The 23,628-nt window shown below is 38.6% G+C and overlaps 1 protein-coding gene across 3 annotated transcripts in view; it reads left to right on the top strand.

Annotated features, from left to right (window-relative positions):
* The window catches only part of LOC133542836 (zinc finger protein 609-like), a 235,845-nt gene that overhangs the window by 198,712 nt on the left and 13,505 nt on the right, over positions 1 to 23,628 (top strand). For 2 of the 3 annotated variants that reach the window (XM_061887034.1, XM_061887033.1), the window contains exons 4-7: positions 3,496 to 3,583; positions 8,000 to 10,352; positions 10,465 to 10,834; positions 16,169 to 16,519. In XM_061887034.1, coding sequence (XP_061743018.1) covers positions 3,496 to 3,583; positions 8,000 to 10,352; positions 10,465 to 10,834; positions 16,169 to 16,519 — 3,162 coding nt within the window. The remainder of the gene's footprint in view (positions 1 to 3,495; positions 3,584 to 7,999; positions 10,353 to 10,464; positions 10,835 to 16,168; positions 16,520 to 23,628) is intronic. The other variant, XM_061887035.1, reaches the window with a different exon arrangement.

Raw genomic sequence — 23,628 nt, 5'->3', positions numbered from 1 at the left:
GTCCTTGTTCTCTGTAACAGAACAGTAAATAAATACATAATAAATAAATAATATACAATAGTAAGCAAACAAATATTAAATACATAAATAATAGGGCTGCGAATCTCTGGGTGTCCCACGATTCGATTCAATATCGATACTTGGGGTCGCGATTTGATAATATCGATTTTTTTCGATTCAACGCAATTCTTGATTAAAAAACAATATTTTTCGGATTCAGAACGATTCTGTATTCATTCAATACATAGGACTTCAGCAGGATCTACCCCAGTCTGCTGACATGCTAGCAGTGTAGTATTATTTAAAAAAAGTTTTTATAATTATAAAGGACAATGTTTTATCAACTGATTGCAATAATGTAAATTTGTTTTAACTATTAAACAAACCAAAAATATCAATCAATGTTTACTTATATAGCCCTGAATCACTAGTGTCTTAAGGGCTGCACAAACCACAACACAAACCACTACGACATCCTCGGTAGGCCCACATAAAGGCAAGGAAATATGACTTATTTTATATTTGTGAAAATATTGGACACAGTGTGTTGTCAAGCTTATGAAATGCGATGCAAGTGTAAGCCACTGTGACACTATTGTTCTTTTTTTTTTTTTATAAATTTCTAATGATAATGTCAATGAGGGATTTTTAATCACTGCTATGCTGAAACTATAATTAATATTGATACTGTTGTTGATAATATTCATTTTTGTTTCACTACTTTTGGTTTGTTCCGTGTCGTGTTTGTGTCTCCTCTCAATTGCTCTGTTTATTGCAGTTCTGAGTGTTGCTGGGTCAGGTTTGGTTTTGGAATTGGATTGCATTGTTATGGTATTGCTGTGTAGTGGTTTGTTGGATTGATTAAAAAAAAAAACGATTTTTTTTAATTTTTTTAAATGAGAATCGATTCTGAATCGCACAACGGATTCGATTCGTATTCGAATCGATTTTTCCCCACATCCCTAATGAATAATCTTTGTCTCAATAACAAATAAAAAGCATCATAATTATTGTTCTGTGTGCTTTGTGAACACTTGTAGTTTGAACAGTCTCTTAAACTGAAACATATTGGTGCTTTGTTTGATTTCTTTGGTTAATCCGTTCCATAATTTAACTCCACATACTGATATACTAAAACTGATATACTGATATACTTAAAACTAGAAGTTTTAAGTGTTTTACGAGCATACAAATGTTTTAATTTAGATTTTCCTCTAAGGTTTTATTTATACGAATTGTTGTACATTCTAGGGTAGCAGGTTATAGTTTGCTTTATACATAATTTTAGCTGTTTGCAAATGCACCAAATCGTTGAATTTTAATAATTGTGATTTAATAAATAAAGGGTTTATATGTTTTCTATATCCAATATTATTTATTATTTCGTGCCATAAACCCCAAGTTTTCTCCCCTTTACATTGTGGTGTGGTGGCCCTTAGACTGGGGTGTGGGACTAGCTAACAAACCAAATTTATTATGCGTCTTAACCGGCTCACCGTAGCTTGTAAGTCTTCCAGGGCTGCTACAAACTGAGCTAGTTAGCTCAATACGTTTAATGCTGACAAGACCGTCCACGGCATCTAAAGTTACGAAGTTACTGCATTTTAACTGGCGGACACGTCCCTCTAGCTGGGACAACCTCTCCATGAGATGGGTGCAAGAAGAAGACAAAGCTAAACTATTGTTTTATCGTTCACCGAGTCCACTTCTTGTTGTCTTTGAAGTGGGGTGCTTAGCTCCACCAACTCAACAGTTAGCTAGCTGAGAACACAAACTACCAATTCACATCACGTCTGATTTGGGGAACATTTTTATTCGATTCTTTGGAAAAGAGAAGGGTAAAAAAATGAGGATTTCTATATATAGCGATTTCAGGAATAATGCGATCGGTATTTTATGGACCCCAATGACCGTGTTATGTCGAACTTTGAGTGTACATTAGGGATGTCCCGATCCAGGTTTTTGCACTTCTGATCCGATACCGATATTGTTTTTGCACTTCCGATCCGATACCGATACTGGCCGATATTGGCCTATCTGAGCATATATTAAAGTTTAAAGTTATTTAGCATACTTAGTTGTCAGATTCATGCTGAAAAGGATTTTAGTACTCTTGATAACAACTAGCCAGCTGAATTAGGTGAGTTTGAATAATACACAATAGTTGCTATTCAAGGATAAACACAAAATATCAAAAATTATACATGACAAACAGAAATGGCATCATTAAACAGTAAAAAACTGAACAGTATAAAGTGCAAATAATGCTGTAAACATTATTAAAAAAAGCAAAACACACAAACAACCTAAGTGGGATAAAATGTCTAACTCAGCATCATTACTTGCTCTTGAACAAGTGTAAACTTAAAAAAAATATATACATATATCTACACACTCCCTTCAATTGTTTGCCCCAGTCAGGGGGGGCAAACAATTGAAGTCCAAGCATAATGGGGAGATTCTTTCTAACAAAGACGAGCACTTCAAGATGCTCAGGTGTCAGCCTGCACCTGTCTTCATCTATGAGTGCTAAAAAGCCTCTAACTCGCAAGAGTCATTAAAAATGTCTTACAATTTTACCACCACGCTTGACTTTATTGTGGCATGTTTTACACTCCACCTCTTCATCTTTTTTGTTTTGTAGGATAAAATAATCCCACACAGCTGACATTTTTACCGTAACTTTTAATTCACATGGCCGTCAACGCAGACCTGTGGATGTATTGTAGGTGTTCTGGAAAATGTGGAACGGAGCTTAGGGAGCAGCAGAAGAGTGGAATGTATTATTTATATCGGTGTGTTGGAATACACGGACCAGAGTTTTTTTTAAAACTGGATCTTGCCGATACGTATTTTTTGGCAAATATCGGTGGCCAATCCGATCCAAATATCGGATCAGGACAACCCAAGTGTACATAGCATTGTATTGATGCAAATAGGCCAGATATACAGTACCGTATTTTTCGGACTATAAGTCGCAGTTTTTTTCATAGTTTGGCCAGGGGTGCGACTTATACTCAGGAGCGACTTATGTGTGAAATTATTAGCACATTACCGTAAAATATCAAATAATATTACTTAGCTCATTCACGTAAGAGACTCGACGTATAAGATTTCATTGGATTTATCGAATAGGAGTGACAGCTTGTTTGGTAAACGTATAGCATGTTCTATATGTTATAGTTACTTAAATGACTCTTACCATAATATGTTACGTTAACATACCAGGCACCTTCTCATTTGGTTATTTATGCGTCATATAACGTACACTTATTCAGCCTGTTGTTCACTATTTTTTATTTATTTTAAATTGCCTTTCAAATGTCTATTCTTGGTGTCGGGTTTTATCAAATAAATTTCCCCCAAAAATGCGACTTATACTCGAGTGCGACTTGTATATGTTTTTTTCTTTCTTTATTATGCATTTTCGGCGGGTGCGACTTATACTCCGAAAAATGCGGTATTTATTATTGATATACTTCTCTTTTCTTACAGGAATGTTGGTGGTGAATGTTACTTGGAGAAACAAGACGTACGTGGGCACTCTGTTGGACTGTACACGGCATGACTGGGCTCCACCTCGGTAAGACACTACTACTTCGTGTTCTTAGTTTTGGGTAATGCCGGTCACTGTGCATCAAACTAAGTGAATGGTTAAATTTCTAGGTCTGCTGAAATTTAATTTTTGTGGACAGATTATAGTAACTGCAAAATTGGACTAAAAAAATCCCAGCAGAAATTTAAAATGAGACTGCTACTAGTTTAAGACCAACTTGGTGACTTTTATAGGCATGGCCTCTCAAACTATTGTGAACTTGTTATTAAGCCTGGGCCTTAATCAATAAAGTAATTAATCAAAACATAAATGAAAATTAACTTAATTTGTGTTTGCTTTCTTCGTGTTTTGCTTTCTAACAGTGTGCAAGAGCTTTCACTCTGTGCATCGCTCTAATTACCCGGCTGTGTTCGTTCAATAGCAGAAATAAATGAAAGGAGTGACCCTTCTTGTCAGTCATCCACAGTCTTTGTCAACACAAATTAGGGGAAAAACATGATTACAAAGCCAAACGTCCTCTTGTGGGAATATTTTATCTTCAAACCAAAACAGCAAGATTGGCCCATCAACATGGATGAACCAACCAACCAACCAATATGCAGAACTTGTTGGAAAGTGATGGCGATCAAAAAAACTCTGTCTGATCCAGTTGTTCTAACTGGGTAAAACTGCACTTGAAGATGCTTGACTTACTGAAGTGCAGTTTTGACTAACTGAGATTGAGAATCTATTTGAGTTTTATTGTCTACCTCTTTTGGGCAATTAAAAGTTATTGACATTACAATGCTAAGAATACTTGTGAAAATTATAAGTGTGTCGCCTTTGAAAGGGTTACATATGATGTTTTATGTTTACATTAGTGGTCTTTTGGTTTCAAAATAATTGCTGACAATAATATTGTTTATCGGCAATAATTTGTAAGAAAATATATTGTCCAGCAAAATGTGTTCTTGTCCCGGTCCTAGATGGCAGTAGAGCTGTCTTCAAGGATTTTCACAGTCTGATCTGATTTCTTAGATTGTGCCCGCCGTCGACAATCAGTCATATAATTAAGGCTTTGATTTTTTAAAGTATTTTTTTAATGGTGATGGATCACCACAAATAAACATTGTGATTATGTTTAGTACTAAACGTTGGTCACTATGTTTTAGCGACATCAAATTAATATATGTATATATAAATATAGCCGCGACAGGAAGTAGGAAAAAGAATAAGTACAGCAGGAACTCGGTAGTGATGTTAAATAAATTAAACATATAAAAGTAATTGTCTTTAGGAGAAATTACATCAATGTGTGAACAAAATGAGATATTCAGTTGCTGTGTGATTGTATGTCTGACTAACACAGCCTGAAAAAAGCGGAACATCTCCTGCTAGCAGGCCCATAATTATTAAACTGATAAGCAGCAGAAAATGACTACAACTCACTGATGCATCTTTTTACAATACTGTCTAAGTTCTGGTGTGCAATCTGAGCTTTGGCTTATTTTACACTCTTATTAGGCTTCTTATAAGGACTTAATTGTTATGGATTTGTTTTCTCTTCCTACTACACTTCCTACAGGAAAGGCTTAAGTTATAAGTATAGTAGGATAGGGAAAAGTAGGTCTTTTTTAATCCCTAAGTAGGAGCATAGAAAACTTCAGTTTTATTCGGATTAAATTCAGTCTTTTTAAAGTTTCTATAAAATGTATTTATTTTTCTTATCCGTCAATGTCACTTAAAATACTCAAGTTGATTTAATTTGACAAGTCGGTGTTTGGGATGGATATTGTTTAAATTTTTACAAATACTAGTACCAAATGATGATTGTGATGTTCGAGTTGAACTGAATTGCAATTTAAATACTTCACTAATGTAAGTAAACAGCAAAGTAAAAAAATCCACAAAATGGACTACAACCCACAGCATCACATCACAGCAAAGCCAAAATAATTACAGAACACGACAAATGTGCAAAAAAAAAAAAGCTTATTTAGGTTATTTAATGAAACTTATTCTGCCGGACAAAATTTAGCATGCAGCGCTTTTAATGTGAAGGCCGCAAAAGTGCAGTTGGTCTTTTGGGGCTCCGACGGCTGCTGTGTTTTAACGAGAGACGAGGCTGTGCTCGGATAAAAAAAAGTTGAGTTCCTGCCCGCCGTCATTTCTTCCAATCACGCCTGCACAACATCAGTAGTCAATTTACAAGACCCTCATTCCCACTTGTGTTGTGAAGTTCCTTTTTTATTTATGTACTGTACATATGTTGTTTACACTAAAGCAGGGGTGTTAAACTTGTTTTCATTGCGTTGGCAGTAAAGACTGCCTTCAGAGGGCCCTCTTTTTTTATTTAAAGAACACATGCAATTAACCTGTGATTAATCATCATTAATCAAAATTCAAGTGTGATGCATCTGATTTTTTATTTTTATTTTATTTTTTTAGATATATATTATTTGACAACACTTATATAAATGTTTAATCATCTCATGGTATCATTGCACAATTGTCCATGCGTTTGATTATTAGATTTTCTTGATGCACCTCTACATATTGATGGATAACTTGCTTTGGAATCATAAATAAAGGTTTATTTTTATATTTACAAAAAATGTTTGATATAGACATAATAATAATAATAAAAGAAGAAGTAGGAAGAAGAGAGCTTATTTAATTCTACCCTTTTTCCATTACATAACAATTGCTAACACCTTTGTTCACTTTCTATTCTCAATTCATTCACAAAAAAACAAATGAAAAAAAAAATATTATAATAATTAGTGAAGTGAGTTGTATTTCATACAGTGAGATGAATCAGATTATCAATAGGTTCAGAATGTTTATCACGGTTCTTCTTTTTGGTATTTGAGTTTCGACAGTTTCTTAAACTGCGTCATATCAGTACATTGTTTAATTTCCTTACCTAATCCATTCCATAATTTAGTTGATATACTAAATGTTTTAAGTGTTGTACTTGCATACAAATATTTTAAGTTACTTTTTCCCCTACATACAGTGGGGCAAAAAAGTATTTAGTCAGCCACCGATTGTGCAAGTTCTCCCACTTAAAATGATGACAGAGGTCTGTCATTTTCATCATAGGTACACTTCAACTGTGAGAGACAGAATAAAAAAAAAAATCCAGGAATTCAAATTGTAAGAATTTTAAATAATTTATTTGTAAATTATGGTGGAAAATAAGTATTTGGTCAACCATTCAAAGCTCTCACTGATGGAAGGAGGTTTTGGCTCAAAATTTCACGATACATGGCCCCATTCATTCTTTCCTTAACACGGAACAATCGTCCTGTCCCCTTAGCAGAAAAACAGCCCCAAAGCATGATGTTTCCACCCCCATGCTTCACAGTAGGTCTGGTGTTCTTGGGATGCAACTCAGTATTCTTCTTCCTCCAGACACAACGAGTTAAGTTTGTACCAAAATGGATACATGGATGATACAGCAGATGATTGGGAGAATGGCATGTGGTCAGATGAAACCAAAATAGAACTTTTTGGTATAAACTCAACTCTTCATGTTTGGAGGAAGAAGAATACTGAGTTGCATCCCAAGAACACCATACCTACTGTGAAGCATGGGGGTTGAAACATCATGCTTTGGGGCTGTTTTTCTGCTAAGGGGACAGGACGATTGATCCGTGTTAAGGAAAGAATGAATGGGGCCATGTATCGTGAGATTTTGAGCCAAAACCTCCTTCCATCAGTGAGAGCTTTGAATGGTTGACCAAATACTTATTTTCGACCATAATTTACAAATAAATCCTTTGAAATTCCTACAATGTGAATTCCTGGATATTTTTTCCCATTCTGTCTCTCACAGTTGAAGTGTACCTATGATGAAAATTACAGACCTCTGTCATTTTAAGAGGGAGAACTTGCACAATCGATGGCTGACTAAAAACTTTTTTGCCCCACTGTATATACATATACATATATATATATATATATATATATATATATATATATATATATATATATATACTTTGCTTTGTACATAATTTGAGCTGTTTGCAAATTCACTATATCGTGGAATTTTAATATTTTTGATTCAATAATTGCAGGGTTGGAATGTTCTCTATATCTAACATTATGTATTGTCCTAACTGATCTTTTTTGTAACATGGTTAGTGAATGAAGTATCTTTTTGTAATTATTTCCCCATGTTTCTGTTCAGTAACTCAGATACGGTAACTTTAGCGAGCAGTAAAGAATATGAAGTGATTTTTGATCCAATACATATTTAGCTTATTCATTGTTGAAGTATTTCTTGCCACGTTGTTGTATACTTTTATGTGAGATTTTCAGTTAAATTTATCAAATTATCATACAAATTGACTTGCATTCTTACGTTGGTAATTATTTTATCCGGATCACGTCGGTAATTATTTTATCCGGAGTAGATCACTTGGCATTTAGACTCACCAAACTGTTTTGTTGTTGCAGTTTTTGTGAATCCCCGACAAGTGACCTGGAAATGAGGAATGGCCGGGGCCGAGGTAAGCGGATGAGACCAAACAGCAACACCCCCATCAACGAGAACAGCAACTCGTCAGACAACAAAGGCGCCACCAACAACAAGACGCGTGCTGCCTCGAACACCAAGGGCCGAAGGGGAAGCCAGACTCCCTCGGAGCGTCGCACTCCTCCCAACAACAACACAGAGGATATTAAGGCCAGCCCCTCACCGGCTGGAAAACGTAAGACCAAACCTGCCTCAGACATGGAGCCCAATTCTAGCTCCGAGGACACCAAAGGCAACAAACGCATGCGGACAAACTCTAACAATGGAGGGATCGGGCTAACAGGTCTGCTCATTCCTTCTATCAAGGCTGAGCCACTTCTGCCTCCTGTTGATCGGAGCTGTCCCTCACCTGTTCTTATTGACTGCCCTCATCCCAATTGCAACAAAAAGTATAAGCACATTAATGGTCTCAAGTACCACCAAGCCCGTGCTCACACTGACGAGGATGTGAAGTTGGAATTAGATGTAGACAGTGAATACGGAGAGGACTCAACACTTCACCCTGAACCTGGGAACTGTAATGGAGCATCCATCTCACATAAAGGATCACTGTCTCCTGCCAGGTCAGTCACTCCAAAAGGAAGGAACTTTGATGTTCAAAGTCCTTCCCCGTCACCGGGAAAGTTTTGCTCAAAGCAGAGCAAAAAGAAAATTGCTGAAACTGATCCAGAAAGTGGAGGCACCCCAATGGAAGTATGTGATGATGGAGCATGCCTTACTGATGAAGCCAGTAATGATGGTATCGATGAAAAGAGAGGCTCTGAGAAGTCAAAAAAAGGCAGCACAAAAGCCGATAAAATGGCTCAGAAAAATATGAAGTCACCTCGGACAGTCGGCACTGGCCCTTCAGCATCACAGCAAATGTTCTCTTTTCCGCCGGGAAATCCAAATTCTTCTCCAGGACTTGCACCGGTGTTGCAAGGAATCCCGAAGAGCCCCCAGATGAAAGGAACACAACCCAAACCCCCTGCTGTTGGAGATCCTCCCCCATGTAGTTCCAAAGACAAGAAGAAGAAAGACAAGAAGAAAAAGGATGGTGGAAAGGAGGCTGACAGTCCCAAGTCTCTGGCTAAGGGAGGGAAACTGGAGGAGGTTAACCCACCGTTCTCAGAACCGTGTGATCAGGGCAATAAGGCTGAAGGGCTTCTTAATGGTTCCTCAGATCCTCATCAGAGTCGTTTGGCAAGCATTAAGGCTGAGGCTGACAAGATCTACAGTTTTTCTGATAATGCTCCAAGTCCATCCATCGGTGTAGCCAGTCGGATAGATGGCAGTGGAGTGCCACAGCCTCTTACGCCTCTCCACATGGCAAACCAGAATGGTGCTGATAACTCCTCTGTAAAAACGCACAGTCCAGCCTACTCGGACATCTCTGATGCTGGTGAGGACGGAGAGGGGAAAGTAGAGGGAGTCAAAAATAGGACAGAGGACCAGTCACTCAGAGAAAGTGTCAAAAAAGCTCTTTTTCCAAATCAGACCCCCAGCAAAGATTCCCCATACTATGCTGGCTATGAAACATATTACTCGCCTAATAATGTCAACCCCAGTCCGAGTGGGCCTAATGCAGGTACACCGGTGCCAGAAGGTCAGGTGAAGATTAAAAGGGAGGATGACCAGGATCAGGTTGAGGAGAAAGTCAAGATTGAGGTTCATGAGGATCGCAGACTTGATATAGTCACTGGCCAGCAGCAGCAGCAACAACAACAGCAACAGCAGCAGCAGCAACAACAACAACAACAACAGCAGCAGCAACAACCATCTGTTATTCAACAACGATCCAACATGTATATGCAACCTCTTTACTACAATCAGTATGCTTATGTACCTCCTTACGCGTATCATTCCGATCAGGCCTACCATAACCATTTAATGAACACTAACCCAGCCTATCGACAGCAGTTTGAGGAACGCCAGCGACAAATGGCAGAACAGCATCGTGCTGCAGAGAAAAAGTCTGACATTGCCCTGAAAGAAAGAGAAGCTTCCATTAAGGAGGAGTGGAAACAAAAGAGTCCAATGCAGCCAAACCTTTCCAAAACCCCCATTCAGTCTGATCTTGGAAAGACGCCACAGCCTACTAACAAATCCAGAGACTCGCCTTCTGAGGTTTCGTCCAAATCTATGGGAGGCATTAAGGGGGAAGACGCAAAGTCCCAGCAAGCTGAAGGGCTAAAGATGAAGCTGACGGAGGGACACCATGGGAAGGAGGACTTGAAGCAAGCACTGGATTCCAGATGTCAGTCTGGCACAGAGCAGACTATCTGGTACAGACAGGTAAATATGATTTTGGAAAATCATGGGTGCAAGCCAGGAGTGTGTTTTTGGTCTTGATTGAATATATGGATATCTGCATTTGTCATCTCTGTTGCTTTGTTTTGACCACCAGCAGTACCCTGAGAACCAAAAGGCCTTGGCGGAAAGTGAACACCAGCACCAACAACCCCGATGGAAGGATGAAAGAGACAGAGAACGGGAACGTGATAGGAAATCAAAGGACGAAAGGTGCAGACATAAGGACAGTCAAAGTGGGCTCAAGGAGGAGAGCAAAGAAAGTACTGACCCTCGGATACATTCTGAGGAACTTCGGATGCTGAGCAAAGACTCGCGTACAAATCCCCACTTGCAGTTCTCGTCACCACTAGCGCAGCATCAAGGATACATGCCCTACATGCATGGTTACCCCTATGGACAAGGTTATGATCCCAACCACCCTGGTTACAGGGGCATGCCTTCGGTCATGATGCAGAACTACCCAGGTAGGACAAAACATCCATGGTTACATTATGCGTAAAGTTGTGAGCTGGCAAATTATGTTTTATATTTTATTTCAATAACTTTGGTATGAGTCTTGTATTTTAACACTTAGTTACCATGCCCAATGAGTGATTTTCTTATTTACCCAAATTTAATATCGATGTGTTTTTAGTTTCCCAGTTTGGATGATTTTTTAAATTCCTTTGCGATGTGCGTAAATCTATATGTATAAAATATGTAACATCTGTTAAAAAAAAAAGGAAAAAAAGAATCTGAAACATCGTCAGTAATCGAGACCAGATGGATCAGATCTTGCCTTCTCTCTCGATGTTTTAAAGAGAAACTGCACTTTTATAAAAGTTTGCCTATACCTCACGATCATTATGAAAGAAAAGAAGACAAATGGTTTAGTTTTTTTTGCCTTCTGACATAAAATTTGGCTTGTTTGTAAACTAGGTGGTTAGCAATGCAGCTAATGGGAGCAATCAATTCTACCTCTCAATCACCTTAAAAATGTATTAAAAAACAGTCAATAATACTTCATTTTCGTTCCGTAACCTGTATAATAACCAAGCTGTAGCGATATTGTTATTGTAAGAGTGAACGGTGAAGAACTCTTTTTCTAGCGTAGTAACACATTAGTGTGCATCGGTATTAGACATAAAAGTTAACTATGGCAAGAACAACACAAAATACTTTTGAGTTTGTAATACACAACACTGCGATACGACACCAATTTGTACTGACTGAAAAACATGAACAATCGTATACTGTATCTAAAGTATTAGTCCACATGTTTTGTTTGAACACAGCTGAGAGAGCCAGACAGCGTATGTACTGTAGTTGTACTAACATGCATGGCGTGCTGTGTGTATTATGATCGATATTAAAGTGACTCACTCGATGGACAGTTGTTCCTCTAGTCCAGCGGACTGGGGACGTTTCCTTTTGTTTTTGGGTTAAGCAATCCATTTATGTCACAATAGCTTGTTTCCAATTTTCATATTTACAGTGTAAAAATCGCTTTCATCCCCCTACCAGCTTTCATCCGCTCCGTCTCATTCTTCCTTTGTGCTCGCTTCCATTAGCAGAAGTATATTTAGCTTCAAAAGTATAAGGTTGTAAATCCTCATTTGTTCGAAAATAGTTGTCTTTCTTGTCTGTCACCAAGTCTGCCATGATTAGAAAACACACATGTTTGATTCCGTTTGTAGGAACACACATTGTTGCCAGAAGTTGTCGCCCGTAAATTATTAAAATGATAAAAATATGGCAAATATTGTACATATTATTATGAGCACGTCTGTTACTAAATTATATACAGTGAGGCAAAAAAGTATTTAGTCAGCCACCGATTGTGCAAGTTCTCCCACTTAAAATGATGACAGAGGTCTGTAATTTTCATCATAGGTACACTTCAACTGTGAGAGACAGAATGTGAAAAACAAATCCAGGAATTCACCTCGTAGTAATTTTAAAGAATTTATTTGTAAATTACGGTGGAAAATAGGTATTTGGTCAACCATTCAAAGCTCTCACTGATGGAAGGAGGTTTTGGCTCAAAATCTCACGATACATGGCCCCATTCATTCTTTCCTTAACACGGATCAATCGTCCTGTCCCCTTAGCAGAAAAACAGCCCCAAAGCATGATGTTTCCACCCCCATGCTTCACAGTAGGTTTGGTGTTGTTGGGATGCAACTCAGTATTCTTCTTCCTCCAAACACAAAGAGTTGAGTTTATACCAAAATGGATACATGGATGATACAGCAGAGGATTAGGAGAATGTCATGTGGTCAGATGAAACCGAAATAGAACTTTTTTGTATAAACTCAACTCGTCGTGTTTGGAGAAAGAAGAATACTGAGTTGCATCCCAAGAACACCACACCTACTGTGAAGCATGGGGGTGGAAACATCATGCTTTGGGGCTGTTTTTCTGCTAAGGGGACAGGACGATTGATCCGCGTTAAGGAAAGAATGAATGGGGCCATGTATCGTGAGCTTTTGAGCCAAAACCTCCTTCCATCAGTGAGAGCTTTGAATGGTTGACCAAATACCTATTTTCAACCATAATTTACAAATAAATGTTTTAAAATTCCTACAATGTGAATTAGTGGATTTTTTTTTCACATTCTCTGTCTCACAGTTGAAGTGTACCTATGATGAAAATTACAGACCTCTGTTATCATTTTAAGAGGGAGAATTTGCACAATCGGTGGCTTTACTAAATACTTTTTTGCCCCACTGTATAGACTTGCAGTGTGTATATAAAACGTTGCTGGAGGGGTTTTGAAGTGGTTTTAGAGAGCTTTAAAGGCTCCAACGGTGTCCTACATTAGCCGCATTTTTCAAGCGTGTTTTATCAATTTTTAAATTGTTTAAAAAAACAAAACAGAAGTGTGTCCTTGTCTCTCATAATGATTGGCAAATATAGGCAAAATTCCCAAAAAGTGCAGTTCCCCATTAGCTCTCAATCAGTGGGGATATGTGGTCACTGGTGCAAGGCTGGACTGCGTGGTGTGATCACTGTTACACATTCAGTGTGTAGGTTTCATTTGCAATAAATTACTGCTTTTCTGAAATGTTAGGTTCTTGTTTTGAAAATGTCTTTTAACTAGGGTTGTTTTCAACTAAGGGGCGCTGGAAGCCGGCAGACCCGTCAGCGATCCTGTTCTGTCTCCCTGTAATGTTTGTCTAAACTTGAATGGGATTGTGCTGAAAATTTTAATTTTCCTGAAGGAACTCTCCTGACGGAATAAATAAAGTACTATCTAATCCATCTAATCTAATCTAATCTAACTAAGTGTTTCCATATTAAAATCTGATTCGTTAAGATTTTACCTGTAGTCAACTAACCATTGTATGTTAATGTTTTTTGGGGCGGTATAGCTTGGTTGGTAGAGCGGCCGTGCCAGCAACTTGAGGGTTGCAGGTTCGATCCCCGCTTCCGCCATCCTAGTCAATGCTGTTGTGTCCTTGGGCAAGACACTTTACCCACCTGCTCCCAGTGCCACCCACACTGGTTTGATTGTAACTTAGATATTGGGTTTCACTATTCAAAGCGCTTTGAGTCACTTGAGGAAAAAGCGCTATATAAATATAATTCACTTCACTTCACTCTTTTGTTTGTAAGAGCACAGGTAATGGGGTTCCCCACAGACAAACAGATCTCATTTGTGACTTTTTCCAACTCAAATGAAAATGCTAAAACACTAAACCCAGCAGAGATTTAGATGGTTTAGAGAGGTCCTCCAGATTGGCGCTGCAGGGATCAGTAGTTTGTCGGGCTTCTGCCCGGCGCGACCAGTTTTGGGCAAGTAACATGCGTAAGGTGGACTGTGACAAGGGGGGCTCCGTGTCGAAGAGTGGCGCATCCCCCCGGGCCCACATGACGGAATATCCTCCCAACACTCCCGCTGTACATGCAGGTTCTCGGGTACTACTTCCCACAGAGGTAGGAGAATTTAATGCAAAGTTCAGCGTCCAACCAAACTCCTCGAATCGAATTGTCGAGAAGTTGAATAGTGGACTAATTCAAGGCACTCCAACTTTTTTTTTAATTTTTTGGTTTGCTCATTTTTAACCACATGTCAGGCACACATGACTATGACTCTTTTTGATTTGAACCATGTGTTTGTTGCAACTCTCTTGAATTAAACTTACATTTCCCATCCCCGGGAAGCTTCCTAAGCGCTTTCATTAACATGGGTGAGTTTCCCGCATAGAATTTGCATTAAATTAAAGATGTATATATATCATAAAAATTCATACAATATAGCCACAAGGTATATATGCTAATAACATCTTAAAAATAAGCCAGTACAGTAAAAATATTTTTTTTAAAGAATAACTAAAAATAATTAGTAGCAGTTATGTGCTGGGATTTTACCCCAAGTAATTATAATCCTATAATGTCCCATAATTATTCATGTTAAAGGCCTACTGAAACCCACTACTACCGACCACGCAGTCTGATAGTTTATGTATCAATGATGAAATATTAACATTGCAACACATGCCAATACGGCCTTTTTAGTTTACTAAATTGCAATTTTAAATTTCCCGCAAAGTGTCGTGTTGAAAACGTCTCGGGTTGTAGCAGACATTATTTTCCAGCCCAATCCAAACTATAAGTAGTCTGCTTTAATCGCATAATTACACAGTATTCTGGACATCTGTGTTGCTGAATCTTTTGCAATTTGTTCAATTAATAATGGAGAAGTCAAAGTAGAAAGATGGAGGTGGGAAGCTTTTATTAGCCTTTAGCCACACAAACACAGCCGGTGTTTCCTTGTTTAAAATTCCCGAAGGTGAAGCTTTACTATGGAACAGAGCGGTCAAGCGAACATGGATCCCGACCACATGTCAACCGGCAGGTTTCGGTGAGAAAATTGTGGTAATAAGTCGGCTCTTACCGGAGACATCAGCAGAGCTTCCGTCCTGCTGCAGCTGCGTGACTTCCCTCAAAGACTCTTGCGGTCAACACACCAGTGGGCACACCCCTTCAACTTTCAGGTACTATTTAATCTCACTAAAACACTAACAACACAAAAGGCAGATATGGGATTTTCCAAAATGATCCTAGTAAATGTGTCTCATAACATCTGAATCGCTCCCACTGCAATCGCCTTGTTTTTTTTTTTCTAGTCCTTCACTCTAAATTTCCTCATCCACGAATCTTTCATCCTCGCTCAAATTAATGAGGAAATTGTCGCTCTCTCGGTCCGAATAGCTCTTGCTGCTGTAGGCTATGATTTTAAACAATGTTCAGATGTGAGGAGCCCTACAACCCGTGACGTCACGCGCACATCGTCTGCTACTTCCGGTACAGGCAAGGATTTTTTATTAGCGACCAAAAGTTACGAACTTTATCGTCGATGTTCTCTACTAAATCCTTTCAGCAAAAATATGGCAATATCGCAAAATGATCACGTATGACGGCTTCACGGTGGCAGAGGGGTTAGTGCGTCTATAATACTCTGTTTTGTGGAAAATGTCATCAAACATGCTAAAAATGAGTATTATGAAATACGCAGTGTGTGGAAATTCTTAAGAAAGCTTCGACAAAAGGGTGTTTGGCCTTCCCCTAAAGGTAAACACTTGTGTTTACAATCCCCACAGCTCAGACTCTTGTGACAGTGTGTCAGGTGTCCACACTATTGATGTCTTACATAACATGTCCATGTAGCTTGGGACTCAAATGAAATGATTTCATCACAATCAGCCCACAGGTGCCAACTTTGATAAATACCCATGTGTCACCTTGTACTTAATCACTCTCTTTGCATAATGTATAAATCCTATATTAATCCACCCATATTCTTATTCGCCTAGGTTCTTACCTTCCCGGAGGCTATCCTTTTTCTCCATACGGCAGTAAAATAGTCGGCGCTGAAGAGGCCAGCGACAAATCTCGCACTAGCCCGACAGTCAACAAGATGGCAACAGACTCCAAAGCGCTAGAGATCCTACATCAACACGCCAGCCAATACAAAAGCAAATCCCCGACAGTCGGCGACAAGCCCCCCCTTGAGCGAGAGCTGGACCGAGGAGCTGGCGGGGAAAGGGATCGGGAAAGAGATGTGGACCGGCCACGCTCCTCGCCTTCCCAGCGGATGATGCCCTCTCACCACCACCTTGGATACCCGCTGCTCTCAGGGCAATACGACCTGCCCTACGCCACAGGTCAGTCAGTCCTCACTTGTCCTGTCTCGGCTCTTTTAATTAACAGTCACTACATTTGCAATATGACTATAGGCTTAGTCTGACTGGAAGTCCAGAACATCAACCACACTAAGGCTCTGTTTACACTAGACCAGTGGTTCTTAACCTGGGTTCGATCGAACCCTAGGGGTTCGGTGAGTCAGGCTCAGGGGTTCGGCGGAGGTCAAAACACTCCCCACTCATCTTGTAAATAAAAACTTCTCCCTAACGGCGTATTACGGGTACGGCAACAGCAGAAGTCAGACTGATTTGCAGGTGTGTGATTTGTTGTGAGTTTATGCACTGTGTTGGTGTTGTTCTTTGAACAAGGTGACGTTCATGCACGGTTAATTTTGTGCACCAGTAAACAAAAACATGGTAACACTTTAGTACGAAGAACATATTCACCATTAAATAGTTGCTTATTAACATGCACCGAACCCTGGCACTCCACCACTCTTGACTGTGGCTCAGCATCTACACACAAACCGTGTTAATTGGTTGATTAAAAATGTTTTTCTTCGTTGCCGTCAACGACCTAAATTCCCATGACGAAATTAGGACGATAACGAAAGAAAACAAAAGCGCTTAGACTAAAACAATGACGAAAATATTGACAGTTTAGTCAACAAATTAAAACTAGACAAAAATGTTGACAAAGACTAAATCCAATTATATTTACTTTCGTTTTTAGGCAGCTGGAACAAAATTTCCAATCCCAGTTGCATGTGCGGGTGGAAAAGCAGTGGTTTTAAAAATAACATTGAGTGTTTGTCCCAATACTAATATTTATGTATGGTTACCAGCATTATTTCGATACTTTTCGGTACCACAAAAAAAATGTGTTATTGGCTTTATTTTAACTAAAAATCTTAAGGTACATTAAACATGTTTCTTATTGCAGGTTTGCCCTTAAATAAAATAGTGAACATACAAGACACTTTGTCTTTTAGTAGTAAGAAAACAAACAAAAGCTCCTAATTAGTCTGCTGACATATGCAGTAACATATTTTGTCATTTTCCATACTATTATTTTGTCACAATTATTAAGTACAAGTGGTAGAAAATGAATTATTAATCTACTTCAGGTGTAGGGAACTGATGGCTCTAGAGCCAGATGTGGCTCTTTTGATGACTGCACCTGGCTCTCAGATACATTTTAGCTGACATTGCTTAACACGATAAGTAATGAATAAATCCGCTGGTAATCACAGTATCAAAAATAACGTTCAAAATATAAAACATTCTCATGCATTTTCATCCATCCTTCCGGTTTCTACCGCACCTGTTCAAGAAGTTGCATTAATGGTAAGAAGTATTTTATTTTTTATTTTTGGCTAGCCTCAGAATAAAAATGTTATTAAAAAGAATAAGAGACTCATTATACTCTAAAAAATTTGGTCTTTCTTATAAATGCACGCATATAGTTGTATTCAGTGTTAAAAAATAAATAAAATAGATAAAATTGTATGGCTCTCACAGAAATACTTTTTAAAATATTTGGCTTGTATGGCTCTCTCAGCCAAAAATGTTCCCGACCCCTGATCTACTTGTTCATTTACTGTTAATATCACCTTACTTTCTCTTTTAACATGTTCTATCTACACTTCTGTTAAAATGTAATAGTCACTTATTCTTCTGTTGTTTGATACTTTACATTAGTTTTGGGTGATACCACAAATTTGGGTATCAATCCGATACCAAGTCTTTACAGGATCATACATTGGTCATATTCAAAGTCATCATGTGTCCAGGGACATATTTCCTGAGTTAATAAACATAATATACATTTTAAAAAAATGAAAAGATTTTGTGATGCCAAAAAATAATCAAAGTAGTATCGACTGGATACGCTACTGTACCTGGTATCATTACAGTGCATGTTAGGTGGAGATCCACCAATGGCGTTTGTTTACATTTCGACGCCGGTGAGCTACGATGTGTAGTGAAGCATGTTTAGCTATTCCTCGTCCTGCAGTGGGTGACGGACCAGTACTTTTCAGAGGCAGTATAGTACCGAATATGATTCATTAGTATCGCCGTACTATACTAATACCGGTATACCGTACAACCCTAAAAACATCACCTTGGATTTCTCTGCATTTCACACTAATCTTAGCTGAGTCAACTGGTGCTGAACAACATCAAAAGCAGACGGCAGGAGCTCAAAAGTTTGCGCTACAGCGGGGGATGAACACTATATGACCGCGTCATCTGCATAAAAAAATGTAACGCAGCATCCGACACATTATTACAGAGATTATTTACATGGACGGAAAACAGCAAGGGACCTAAAATAGAACCCTGAGGTACACCCTTTAACACAAGGAGTACCCAGCAAACAGGACGCATTGAGTTCTATAGGACACGGAATTAGAAAATCACTTTAAAGCATACTGAGATATGCCAATCCTGACATTCTTGACAAACATCTAGAACTTTATTAAAAAAGGACAGGATTTTACTAATCTCATGAAGGATTAATACAGACGTTAATGAGACCGTATCGAATGCTTTTAAAAGGTCACTAAATTGAACTGCACAATATTTTTTGCAATTTAATGCCTTAATGTCATTCACTCTTCCTAAGACCTGATTGATGTTGAGAAAGCAGAACATAAGTGTCAAAGAATTCTTTTAAGTTGTTTACTTACAAACATTTCATGAACTTTAGCTGAGACGCATGATTCGAAGATGTATCGATAGTTATTTACTGCTGTGGGATCTCCACCTTTCAACAAAGGTAAAACATAAGCTGATTTCCATATGTTAGGAATCTCATTACTGGACAAGGAAAGTTTAAAAATATACTTTAGAGCTTTTGCAATAAAATCAACGGCTAAACTTAAAAAGAAGTGAAGTGAATTATATTTATTTAGCGCTTTTCTCTAGTGACTCAAAGCACTTTACATAGTGAAACCCAATATCTAAGTTACATTTAAACCAGTGTGGGTGGCACTGGGAGGACGTGGGTAAAGTGTCTTGCCCAAGGACACAACGGCAGTGACTAGGATGGTGGAAGCGGGAATCGAACCTGCAACCCTCAAGTTGCTGGCACGGCCACTCCACCAACCGAGCTATACCACTGAAGTTTGTCAGGACCTGCAGATTTACCAGGATCTACTTGTTTTAAGGCTCTCTTGACCTCGTAGCTTGTACACCTCACAGTCAGACAGTGATCAAAATGAAAGCGAAACATTTTGGAACCAAAGACGGGCTATCACAGAAATGATGTCTGAAGCAGGGAACTTCTTTGTAGCACTCAAATAAAGGTGTGCTGTGTATGGAGCGTCATGTTAAGTTGTTTTTGGAACTGCCACCCACCTTCCTATTCTTGTGGGGGGGTTTTCAAATTTATATAAACACCATGAACCAGAGGGTCCAAATGCCCATTATGAAAATGAATACCATAGAAATCTCTTAAAAACATGTTAAAAACTGCTAATCTTATACTGTGTTACATATAATAAATAAATGATAAATGGGTTGTACTTGTATAGCGCTTTTCTACCTTCAAGGTACTCAAAGCGCTTTGACACTACTTCCACATTTACCCATTCACACACACATTCACACACTGATGGAGGGAGCTGCCATGCAAGGCGCCAACCAGCACCCATCAGGAGCAAGGGTGAAGTGTCTTGCTCAGGACACAACGGACGTAACGAGGTTGGTACTAGGTGGGATTTGAACCAGGGACCCTCGGGTTGCGCACGGCCACTCTCCCACTGCGCCACGCTGTCCCCATATGAGTTTTTCTTTATTTTCATGACTATTCACATAGTAGATTGTCACTGAAGGAATCAAAACTATGAAAACCATTTCTGGGGACTTCTTCTTGAAGCTCATTGAGAGAATGCCAAGAGTGTTCAAAGCAGTAATAAGACCAAAGAGTGGCTATTTTGTCCCTGGTTCAAATCCCACCTAGTACCAACTTCGTCACGGCCGTTGTGTCCTGAGCAAGACACTTCACCCTTGCTCCTGATGGGTGCTGGTTGGCGCCTTGCATGGCAGCTCCCTCCATCAGTGTGTGAATGTGTGTGTGAATGGGTAAATGTGGAAGTAGTGTCAAAGCGCTTTGAGTACCTTGAAGGTAGAAAAGCGCTATACAAGTACAACCCATTTATTTATTTTGAAGAAACTAGAAAACAAAACATGTTTTCAGTTATTTCACCTTTTTTTGTTAAGTATATAATTCCAAATGTGTTCATTCATAGTTTTGAGGCCGTCAGTGACAATGTAAATACCGTATTTCCTTGAATTGCCGCAGGACATATAGTATGCGCCTGCCTTGAATTACTGCCAGGTCAAGCTCGCTTCCCAAAATAATTAGCGCATGCTTAGTATTTCCGCCTGGTCAAACTCATGACATCACGAGTGACACTTCCTCTGTCATCTTTTTCAAAATGGAGGAGGCTGATTTCAATACCGGTAATTTGAAATCGCATAAAGGGAAGAAGATTAAGAGCTATTCAGTAGGATTTAAGGTCCAATCTTACATCACACTCAAATTTTTACTGCATACCTTTGGTAAGTGCCAGAGTGAGAAGAGGTTTTAGAATAATTAGCACATGCTTACTTTTACCGCATGCCTTTAGTAAGCGCAGGAGTGAGAATACGTTTTAAATTAAACATGCACCTGGGGATAGGTTGATTGGCAACACTAAATTGGTGCTAGTGTGTGAATGTGAGTGTGAATGTTGTCTGTCTATATGTGTTGGCCCTGCGATGAGGTGGCGACTTGTCCAGGGTGTACCCCGCCTTCCGCCCGATTGTAGCTGAGATAGGCGTCAGCGCCCTCCGCGACCCCAAAGGGAATAAGCGGTAGAAAATGAATATAGTCACCAATGACATAGCAAAAACTAAAATGAAAAATAGCAAAAGTTCCTAGTAAGTTTACTTAAGTTGGTGTTTGACTTTTTTACACAATTTTTGATTTTGTTATTGCCCCCACATCCTGGGTGGAAACGTTTTTTTTTATTGATTGTCATATTATACTCATTACGAATGGGAAAAACAGTTTTTTAAAAATATACAGGCCATTATATAGTCAAATAAAATAGTACAACCAAAATAGAACAAATCAGTGATGGTTATGGTTTCAATCAGCTATTGTTGCCAGTCAACAAGCAGCCTCCCCCTCTCCTTGTCCCACCAGCTCCAGGTGGGAACAGTAAGACCCCTTAGAGGGTGAAAAAGAAAGGAATAATAATGAATGGATTGTGCCCCACAGAGACCAACATGCAGACCAGTGATTTCTCAAGAGTGTAATATAAATAACAGCCTTCTACTTCAGCCAGCGGGCACAAGATATATAAAGCTCCTGACACACACGTACACTTGTGTGACATTTGTTTTGTCCTCCGTCTTGCATTTACCTAAAAGGAAATAGACTCCTTGCTGCTCCTCGGTGCTCTGCTGCTAGTCTAGTACAATATGCAGTGAAGCATTTAGCCGCCTCAACTCATCCATTCTAAGTAGGTCCTCTGAGGACAAGAGGATCACAGTGATGATAAGTGGCACAGAGGGTGACCATGGAAGGAGGTGCAGGCTGCAGTGACATCTCGTGGAAGAACTGTTGAACTACAGCTGAATGACCTGCCTCAATGTTGGAATGTTCTACAGCAGGGGTCGCCAACCTTTTTGAATCCAAGAGCTACTTCTTGGGTACTGATTAATGCGAAGGGCTACCAGTTTGATACACACTTAAATAAATTGCCAGAAATAGCCAATTTGCTTAATTTACCTTTAATAAATAAATCTATATATATTTTAAAAAAATGGGTATTTCTGTCTGTCATTCTGTCGTACATTTTTTTTCCTTTTATGGAAGTTTTTTTGTAGAGAATAAATGATGAAAAAAAACACTTAATTGAACGGTTTAAAAGAGGAGAAAACCGGAAAAAAATGAAAATTAAATTTTGAAACATAGTTTATCTTCAATGTCGACACTTTAAAATTCAAAATTCAACCGAAAAAATGTAGAGAAAGGCTAGCTAATTCGAATCTTATTGAAAAAATTAAAAAAAGAATTTATGGAACGTCCTTAGTAATTCTTCCTGATTAAAATTAATTTTAGAATTTTGATGACATGTTTTAAATAGGTTAAAATCCAATCTGCACTTTGTTAGAATATATTACAAATTGGACCAAGCTATATTTCTAACAAGGACAAATCATTATTTCTTCTCGATTTTCCAGAACCAACATTTTAAAAGATATTCAAAATACTTTAAAATAAGATTTAAATTTGATTCTACAGATTTTCTAGATTCGCCAGAATAATCTTTTTGAATTTTAATGATAAGTTTGAAGAAATATTTCACAAATATTCTTCAGCGAAAAAACAGAAGCTAAAATGAAGAATCACATTAAAATTGATTTACCGGTATTATTCTTTACAATTCACACTCACATTCACCCACTAGGGCCAATTTAGTGTTGCCAATCAACCTGTTGTCTGTCTATCTGTGTTGGCCCTGCGATTAGGTGGCGACTTGTCCAGGGTGTACCCCGCCTTCCGCCCGATTGTAGCTGAGATAGGCGCCAGCGCCCCCCGCGACCCCAAAAGGGAATAAGCGGTAGAAAATGGATGGATGGATGGATTCTTTACAATTAAAAAAAAAAAAACATTTACTTGAACATTGATTTAAATTGTCAGGAAAGAAGAGGAAGGAATTTAAAAGGTAAAAAGGTATATCCGTTTAAAAATCCTAAAATCATTTTTAAGGTTGTATTTGTTCTCTAAAATTGTCTTTCTGAAAGTTATAAGAAGCAAAGTAAAAAAAATAATGGATTATTTAAACAAGTGAAGACCAAATCTTTAAAATATTTTCTTGGATTTTCCAATTCTATTGGAGTTTTGTCTTTCTTAGAATTAAAAATGTCAAGCAAAGCGAGACCAGCTTGCTAGTAAATACATACAACAAAACAAAAAATAGAGGCAGCTCACTGGTAAGTGCTGCTATTTGAGCTATTTTTAGAACAGGCCAGCGGGCTACCCATCTGGTACTTACGGGCTACCTGGTGCTGTTCTACAGCTTGTCGTTCTCTTAAAAAAAAGTAATTATATGGAGATACGTTCCTAAAAA

This window comes from Nerophis ophidion, linkage group LG25 (assembly GCF_033978795.1).
Source record: "Nerophis ophidion isolate RoL-2023_Sa linkage group LG25, RoL_Noph_v1.0, whole genome shotgun sequence".
In the NCBI taxonomy this organism is placed as follows: domain Eukaryota; kingdom Metazoa; phylum Chordata; class Actinopteri; order Syngnathiformes; family Syngnathidae; genus Nerophis; species Nerophis ophidion.
This window is presented reverse-complemented; position numbering and strand designations above follow the sequence as displayed.